This window comes from Poecilia formosa, unplaced genomic scaffold, assembly GCF_000485575.1.
Source record: "Poecilia formosa unplaced genomic scaffold, Poecilia_formosa-5.1.2 Scaffold857, whole genome shotgun sequence".
Lineage (NCBI taxonomy): Eukaryota > Metazoa > Chordata > Actinopteri > Cyprinodontiformes > Poeciliidae > Poecilia > Poecilia formosa.
In genome coordinates, this window is record NW_006800796.1 from 50 (window position 1) to 9,730 (window position 9,681).

Here is a 9,681-nt window from a genome sequence, read left to right on the forward strand (position 1 = left end):
TCCCCAGAACCAGAACCAAACGAGAAGAAGCTGCATTCAGCTTCTATGCACCACAAATCTGGAACAAACTTCCAGAAAACTGTAAAACAGCTGAAACACTGACTTCCTTTAAATCTCTACTAAAACCCACCTGTTTAGAGTTGTATTTGAAACATAATTAATTAAGAATTTAATGATGGCACTTGACTTAATGTTATGTTTTGATTGTTGATTCTATGTTACATGACTTTGTGTTTTTGTGTTTATGATGTAAAGCAGTTTGAAATGCCTTGCTGCTGAAATGTGCTATGCAAATAAAATTTGAATGATAGATGACAAAACCAAAGTTCATTCATTACAACAGGCGGTTACTATCTTGAATCATTGTTTAGAAACACTTCATCACTGAAAGTAGTGGACATTAAAGTAATTCACTGGCAAGAAATTATATTTAATTATGTTTGTACTTTAGAGGCTTCACTGCAGATTCGTTTTACCAAACTTTGATAAAAAGGCTCTACTCTTTCTACTAACAATGGAGAAACTCCAGACACTTTCTGCATTGGGTTGTTCTCAACATGCATCTAGATATGTGCTGACCTAAATCATAATAGTCATTTCATTACATGAAGTATTTATCTTAAAATTGTGACAAAGGTGACATTTTGAACTATGTCTTTACAGTATATATTTAACACATTTTCCAATGTTTACCATCTCTGATGATCAGGCTGTCAGAGTAGCAGGGTGGATATCCCTCCATGTCCAGAGACAAGAAATTAAATTCTATGATGGAATCTGGAGCCCGAATGAGCCAGGTACAGTCTTGGTTAGGAGGATAGTTTTCAGGCCAGCCAGGGGAAAAGAGGAAACCAGGAGAATTTCCAATTAGAAGAAGTCCACCGCAAGCCCCTGAGAGACACACAAAACATACACATCAAAACTGATCCACCACCACTATATCAATTAAGTTTTCATTAACATAGACATGAGACTACTTCTGTTTCTTCTTTTGTTTTAACAATCAATTTTGATGTCACTTTATAAACCAAATTATAATTGCTGACTTGTCTGACTTGTTTTTTCAAGGGAAAAGATGACAAGTCCTGATAATCATTGATGGGGATGGTCAAGCCTTAGGAGCTGAAGAAATTCACCACTTGTTGCTCTATGGAGTCCAGTTTAGGCTTGGGGATCTCAGAGGCATATGAATATAGGCTCCCACATATTTCAGTCAAATGTCAACAGATGCCAGATGGTTCTGGGACGTTCGTATTTGCACAGACATTACAATTCCCATCCAGGAGTTAATCACTTTCTAAACTTGTCATCATAGTAGTTACTTAGTGAAGTATTGTATGACTTAGTGAAAGTCATACAATTGAACGTTCCACACAGCGTCAGACAATCGTTCTTCAAAGCTATCCATGTCTCCTACAAATACAAAAATCGGACACTAGAAGCAATTACAGATCAAGTCACATGGGGAAGGCGAACAAGATTGTAGATGGCTAAGAGCTCTCCATTCCGACATGCAATTAGATGATTATATTGTGGTAAGGGGCTCTTATTTGGTATCATTTTCCATAAGTAAGGTAGCAGTGTAGGCTTGTGAAGGTTCTGGAAAAAACAAAAAAGTAATTTAAAGAAAAACTCAAAGAGCACAGGACGCGTGGAACCGCAGCAGACCTTGACGTGAGGAAGAACAAGAAGACACCACCTCCTCCTTTTCTGGTAAATTTGTTCTCTGAAGTGGTTAAAATGAGTAACATTTTACAACATATAGCTGTTGTTGTCTCCACAATAAAGCAGACAACATCAGAATTGAATACAGCATTGGCTGCAATGCAGGAAAGGCTAAAGGAGCGGCTGCACACTGCAGATGGTGAGAGAGGCAAGGTAAGGGAAGCTATGTGGGACCATAAAAATCACAGTAAAAGGAATAATGTGAGAATGTGAAAGATTCTATCGGTACTGATGGGACACTTTTGAGCTGCGTTCAGAAGATGCTGACCAAGGGCCTTGGAGCTCATGGTGATGCCGAGTTTAAGAGTTTGGGTTAGGGTCAGGGTTTGGCCTTTGCACCACTTCCCTTCCTGAACAGAGCCCTTAGACTGGTGTTTTGTGGACTTGGAGAAGCCGTTTGACCGTGTCCCTCAGGGAGCCCTGTGGGGGGTCCTCCAGGAGTATGGGGTACTTTGATACGGACTGTCAGGTCCCTGTATGACCAGTGTCAGAGTCTGGTCCACATTGCCGGCAGTAAGTCGGGCTCGTTTCCTGTGAGAGTTGGACTCCACCAAGGCTGCCCTTTGTCACTGATTCTGTTCATTACTTTCATGGTCAGAATTTCTAGGTGCAGCCGAGGTGTTGAGGGGATCCGTTTTGGTGGCCTTAGGATCACATCTCTGCTTTTTGAGGATGATGTGGTCCTGTTGGTTTCATCAGGTCGTGATCTGCAGCTCTCACTGGAGCGATTCGCAGCTGAGTGTTAAGCAGCCGAGATGAGGATCAGCACCTCCAAATCCGAGGCCATGGTCTTGAGCTGGAAAAGGGTAGGTTGCTCTCTCTGGGTTGGGGGGGAAAGAGAGAGGCGCATGTCCAGCCCCAAGTGGAGGAGTTCAAGTATTTCGGGATTTTGTTCAGTAATGAGGGAAAAATGGAGCAGGAGATCAACAGATGGATTGGCACAGATTCTGCAGTGAAGTGGGCACTGTACCAGTCTGTTGTGGTGAAGAGAACGCTGAGTTAAAAAGCAAAGCTCTCGATTTACTGGATAATCTACGTTCCTACCCTCATCTAAGGTGATGAGCTTTGGGTCATGACCAAAAAAATGAGGTCAAGGATACAAGTGGCTAAAATGAGTTTTCTTCATATGGTGTCTGGGCTCTCCCTTAGAGATAGGGTGAGAAGCTTGGTCATCCGGGAGGGACTCAGAGTAGAGCTGCTGCTCCTCCACGTCGAGAGGAGCCAGTTGAGGTGGCTTGGGCATCTGGTCAGGATGCCTCCTGGACGCCTCCCTGGTGAGGTGTTGGGATTCCCCCGGAGGAACTGGAACAAATGGCTGGAGAGAGGGAAGTCTGGGCCTCTCTTCTTAAGCTGCTAGATGGATGGAACTAAGGGCTTCTGGAAAACAGCCACACACCATAATCCCACTTGCAGTCAGACAAGTACCATTCTCCAGGCAACTGCCAAACCCAGATTCATTCATCAGATTGCCAGATGGAGAAGTGATTCATCACTCCAGAGAATGCGCCTCCACTGCTCTAGAGTCCAGTGGAGGCGTGCCATACACCACTGCACCCGACGCTTTGCATTGCACTGGGTGAGGTATGCCTTGGATGCAGCTGCTCCACCATGGAAACCCATTCCATGAAGGTCTCCATCTGCTGTTCTTGAGCTAATCTGAAGGCCACATGAGATTTGAAGGTCTGTAGTGATTGACTGCAGAAAGTTGGTGACCTCTTCACACTGTGTGCTTTAGCTGACCGTCAGTTTACGTGGCCTACCACTTTTTGGCAGAGTTGCTGTCGTTCCCAAACACTTCCATGTTGCTATAACACAGCTGAAGGTCGACTGTGGAATAATTAGGAGTGAGGAAATTTCACAACTGGATTTGTTGCACAGGTGGCATCCTATCACAGTTCCATGCTGGAATTCACTGAGATCCTGAGAGCGAGCCATTCTTTCAAAGATGTTTGGAAAGACAGTCTGCATATTTAGGTGCTTAATTTTATACACCTGTGGCCATGAAAGTGATTGGAACACCTGATTCCGATAATTTGGATGGGTGAGCAAATACTTTTGGCAACATAGCGTATGTGCAGCAGTACTGTAGACATTTAAAAGTGCCTGATTTAGAGTCTTCAAAACAGGTGATATAAAATAATTATAGTCCAAATGTAACAATGTATAAAACAAATACCTGTTGACAAAATATACAGGCACATTCAATAAATTAATTTTAGATTCATTCAAATGAGATGCATAAAAAGTACTTTAAAAAATCTTTCAGTAGTTACTGAAAATACTTTTTATTGTGCTCAAATACCTGTGTTAAAATGTTATTTATTGTTCTGATGTAATATTCTGATCTTAAATGTCATGATTTAATTAGCTGTTAGCAGGAAATCATCAACATTATAACAGTAATAAAACCTTGAAAACATCAGTCTGTGTGGAATTAGTCTATTTAGTGTGTCACTCAGTGATGGAGTCATTGTAATAAGTTAACTTATTACTGTGAATCTTCAATCTATTTGTGACACCTGCCTAATTCTTTCTGGCTACAGGGAGGGCTGATGCCCCTCTGCAGAAGTTACTAGGTGAGAATACACCCTGGACAAGCTTCCAGTCAATAATTCAATCAATTAACAATTGATTAGCTATGTAACTGACTAAATTTATCATAAAAACCCAATTTATTAAATCAACCAAACTGGGAATCATCGTTTTGTCTTACCTGGTGTAATAGTAGGTGGTGGTCCAGAGTCTTTCACAGCTGTCCAGTCCACAAGGAAGCCTCGTCCTCCCACTGCTGAATCTGATTTGAAGTGCAAGGTGACAGTGCTTCCTGAACTTCTAAGTGGAGTTGGTAAGTTCAGACCACAGAATGTTCCGAGAGGGTAGGAATAAACATCTGGACCATCAAATATCTGGAGAGAAACAGAGATTTTTGACACCCAAAGACACCAATATTATTTTTACCTGGCTTGTGGCATATGTCCAGAGCCTCTAATGTCCAACTCAGAGGCTTTGTAAAATATTTCAGTTGTACAGTAAGAGTGTACAGGCACAAAATGCCATGCCATCCAAAATGCTTTCCAGTTCCAATGGCAAAACAAGGACCAAACTGATAGTAATAGGTACAGTTTTAATGGTAATATTATCATTGTCAATTGGGTTAAACTTAACCATCTACTTATAAACAGTCAAACATACAACATTTATATGGCAACATCTAACTGGTGGACAGATACCAGAGGTTACTCTATTTCCAGAATCTATTTTGAAATCATAATCTAAATATACAAGAAACTTCCATCCAGTTATGTAGCACAAATCGCATGTTTTGTGCTAAACATGTTAACCAATCATTTTACTGGAATATAATCTGATACGATCATAAAAAACATGTGATAATATAGCAGACAAAGTCTTACTTTTAATTGGTCATAGTAGCAGTTATAGAGGTCCTCTATGTCCATGTCCAAAAAGCTGATCTGAATGTAGCTGTCCCCTTCCACTGTTATGGTCCATCTGTAATTGGCATTATTGGGATATGTCCTGGGAAACAGTGGCGATGCAATCTGACCCGATTCTCCCACCAAATCAACCCCGTACACTGAGGAACACAGACAAACTTGAAGGTTAGGTTGGCAGTTCATCCCAAGTTTGGTTTATCTATCACGTTGCTATTTATTGATGAGAAAAATTAGGTTTTCATAAAAATTGTGTTTTTAACATTCTGGATATAGCTTATGGAGTATTAGAGAATGTTGTTTTGTTGGCTTCCATAGGTTTTTCCTCTCAGAGGAGAGGAGAGGAGAAAAAAATGGCTTGTTTACATAAACTCCAGGAGATTCGAGATAGCCAGCCAGGCAAGGCTAACACAAGGAAGCCAGATTCAGAATAAACATTTTATGTAAATTGGGCAGTCTTAAAATTTTAGTCTACCCTAGAATCTTAACTCTTACATCTCTGTTAATTCCAATCACCCCAATTAGTGTGGGTCATTCCCACAAGGTCAAAATTAGCAACTTCTCCAATATTGATTCCATCCCACTAATGAGTTTTAGAGTTCAAAGTTTGCATGGGAAGGAATTGCATCCAACTTGCGCCTCTGTCCCACAGCATGTCTGTCTGAGAGTTCGCTAGTCGGCCCAATCCATCACAAATCTGTCGATATGCTAGATATCCGCCAACTCCAAACAGCAGACATCCTGGTATCATGAATCCAAATAAATTCAGGATATATCCCACTGTGTGTGTCCCCGCAGGACAAATGGGCTCTCCTGTGCCCAGTCTTCTTAACCAGATCCATAGTTCGTAGATTCTGGATGTGCAAGAAAAAAATAAAAGCAGCACAAAACCAGAAGACAGAGCAGAGCAAGCAGGGTGAAAGTGGGTGGGAAGAGAGAAGATAAAAAAAAGATGCTGCAGATGCCCTTTGTCTTTCAACTCCACAGGTGGTCAGCCCAATCTCTTTGATGTTAAAAGTAAATAGAATGAACCTTTCCCATACACTGTGTGGAATCTTCTGAGACAACTGCTTGTGATTTACCACTAGATTGCAAACTGATCCCCCATTTGAGAAAGGGAAGGACTTTGTGCCACTATGATGCTGTAAATAAAAGAGAAATATTGCATCTTGCAGCACGTTGAGTGTGGTTTCTGTGAAAATCTGCTTTGTTTGCCATCAACAAAGGTTTCATTTAAACTGGACATGAGGTTAGCTATAGGCTATGATCTATCTCCTGCATTATTCCAGACTTTGGGTTTTGGAAAAGCATTCTGCTCTCTAAACGTTCTGAGAGCAGAACGTTTAGAGATTCAGCATGTCAGCAATGATGAACCCTGGCGACGGAAACAGATATTCAGTTCCTCCAGATAAGAGGCGTGTACTTTGAGAGAAGTTGCGACTGCCAATTGGTTAGTTACTGATAAACCTCATAAAATGATTGACCAGTAGGTCATGTCCATTGGCTTGTGGCCAAGCACTGAGTCAGGGTTCATGATCCAGACAGTGCAAAGTGGATGGTCAAAAATACCTTTGTTTCAGTGCTTTAATCCCACTGAATAATTGTACTCAAATCAAAGGTTTAAAGTTTTCCAACACTTTCAATGTTTAGTTGTTTTTTTATGAATTTAAAAAATTTAAAACTCAAACATGCTGGGGTTTAGCTGTAAATATTTTCTCACATAACATGAAAACATCTAGATATAGACATAGACAGATTTCATTGTCATTCAATTGTACATTTGAAAATGTACAATTTTTGAATGTACAATTAAAAGAAATGTTGTTCCAAGACTCCAACAATAATAGATAAATAAGTAATGATAAAAGTATCAATATAAATATATACAATAAAATATTAAATTAGTGAGTGATTAATAGTCTTATGGCATGAGGGATGAAGCTGTTGTGAAATCTGGTTGTTCTGGATTTGAAGCTGCTGAACATTTTCCCAGAGGGCAGCAGGGAGAACAAACCATGGTGAGGGTGGAAGGGGATCCTTAATCATTTAACACATTGCAGCAGATCAGGATCAGTATTCTATTTTTGAAGATGGAATACTTACAGTGCGAGAAGGTGACTCTAAATCCGGCCCCACTAACTGATCCATCCGAGACAAATTTAACCCACAGGATGTGACCAGTCACAGATGTGTAGTTGGAGGGCAGCGAGGCTCCACAGAAACGACCAACAAGAGATCCAGCTGAACTGCCTTCTCGGATTTCCAGGTAGTCATTTTGACAGTCTGAGTCTCCTTGAAGGTGAAACATACTGAACAAAATATAGTTTTTAGCAACACACACAAAAAAACAAGTAATGTATGAAATGTAGCAGGATGATGTGGTGTTATGATATTAGCAATGACTTAATGGGTTGTTTGATAGTAAAGACAACAAACCAAACAATTAAAAATATGAATCACTTTTTCCTTCACACTATCTGACAAAAGGGCTCTCCATATTTCAAAACTCACATAAATGAGATCTGCATACGGTTCCCTGGTGAGCTCCTAAGTGTCCAAACACATTCCATGTTTGGAGGATAAGCATCTGGATAGTTAGGGCTGTTAAATGCACCACTCTGCATCACCAGATCCCCGCCACAACCTGAGCAATTAAAACAAAAGGATTTAAGAAAGATTTCCCCAGTATCTCATTACCAAAGTGTGAGATTGTCTTAGTATAAGTTTGAACTGATAAAGGTTCCACTTTACTGGAGGTGGAGGCAGAATAGACAGCTCTAAACCCTTTCTTGGAGACAGAGTAATCAGAGATGAAATTGATCACCAAAGAGTTGCTGAAGGACGTCACTGGATGTGGCATTTCAAAGCCACAGTAGCGCCCTGAGAAAAAAGCAAAACAAGAGTTTTATGGTCAGTTAGTAAAACCTAAATTATTTTTATTGGATAATTTAGAAAATAATGCAATCACTTTTGATAACTTTTTGGAAGTTAAAATACACCAAGAGATAGAAAGCCCTACATAGTAACGCCATGGCTTTGTAAGCTTCTGATTGTGTAATCCAATACAACCTTTGTGGGTAACACTTCATTTGAAGGGGTGTGAATAAGACTGACATAACACCTGTCATAAACATGAATAAACCTTCATGAATATTTATGTCTGTTGTCATAAAGCGTCATTCGGTAAATTATGACACTTTTAATACAAAGTTGACATTATTCAAAATGTCTTTGTTATGACAACTTGACATTAACCAAGAAATCATCATCTGACATAAATTTGTTATAAAAGTATTACTGATTGCACTTTAAAAATTAGCTTTATGTAGTAATATTATAAAGCTCTGCCATTTTGTTTAGTCTTACATTTCTTAATTTAATTGATCCTAAAGTTTTACAGCAAGATGTCTACAAAGCACTTATGAACTTAGCATTTGAAACATTATTTAAGGCTGTTTTAAGTAGTGCAATACACCATCTCCACCAGTGAGAGGCAGCAGTGCACAAACAGGCATCCAGTGTGTTGGTGAAGAAGAAATCTTCCATATTGTGTGGCCAACCTAGCACAAGTTATAACAATAGACATAATATAAGAGTAGACCCCGCATTGGCCGCTCTGGCGCAGGAAATACGGCGGCCATCTTGGAGCGGTCGTCCCTCCTACTTTGCTCATCCAAAACAGCAGAAGATGCCTCAGCATTGAGGGATATTGTTGTTCGGATCGAACAACAAATTATCTACAAATCTACAAATTATGGATCTGGTCAACCGGTCTCTCAATGCAATTGATCAAATTTTCGACAAGAAGTCTGGGCACAGGAGAGCCCTCTTGTCCTGCGGGGACACACCCGGCGGAATTCACCCTGGATTGATTCATGATAACAGGATTTCTGCTGTTTGGAGTTTGCAGATTCCTGGCTTATCGAGAAATTTGTGACGGAATTGGCCGAACTGGCGAACACTGGGACTGTTGGTGTGGACAGAGACGAGGACTCTAAAACTCACTAACGAGATGGAATCGATCTTGGAGAAGTTGCTAGTTTCGATTCAGTGGAACGACCAAATTAATTTGTATGATTGGGAACTGAGATGTATCAGAGAGACTTTAGGGAAGATTGAAATTTATAATCTTCCTGACCTAAGACATTCTGTTTCTGAATTGGCTTTTCCCATGTGGCCTTGGAAGGGCTGCATATTTCTAATCTCCTTGAAGATATGTAAACATAATGCTCTTCCCTCCTCACCCCCTCCTGTATCCATGGAGTTTTGAAGCTGAACGCTCCGAAGGACTTTCCTGGATAAACAACACCTTTATTGGACTTTGCCAGGAGCGCTCAGCTCCACAGCTTCATGGATAACAGGAAGGGTGCGGGGGGAAGGAGCGTTATGTTTACATATCTTCAAGGAGATTGGAAATATGCAGCCCTTCCAAGGCCACATGGGAAAAGCCAATTCAGAAGCAGAATGTCTTAGGTCCGGAAGATTATAAATTTCAATCTTCCCT

The 9,681-nt window shown here is 40.5% G+C and overlaps 1 protein-coding gene across 1 annotated transcript in view; it reads right to left on the reverse strand.

Moving 5' to 3' along the window:
• Positions 1-693: 693 nt before the first annotated feature.
• cubn (cubilin (intrinsic factor-cobalamin receptor)) overlaps positions 694-9,681 on the reverse strand; it is a gene marked incomplete at its 3' end in the record, with an annotated part of 68,230 nt that continues 59,242 nt past the window's right edge. The window contains exons 35-40 of the mRNA XM_007543597.2: positions 7,929-8,057; positions 7,689-7,821; positions 7,281-7,486; positions 5,139-5,320; positions 4,439-4,631; positions 694-891 (exon numbers count right to left, since the gene is read on the reverse strand). Coding sequence (XP_007543659.1) covers positions 694-891; positions 4,439-4,631; positions 5,139-5,320; positions 7,281-7,486; positions 7,689-7,821; positions 7,929-8,057 — 1,041 coding nt within the window. The remainder of the gene's footprint in view (positions 892-4,438; positions 4,632-5,138; positions 5,321-7,280; positions 7,487-7,688; positions 7,822-7,928; positions 8,058-9,681) is intronic.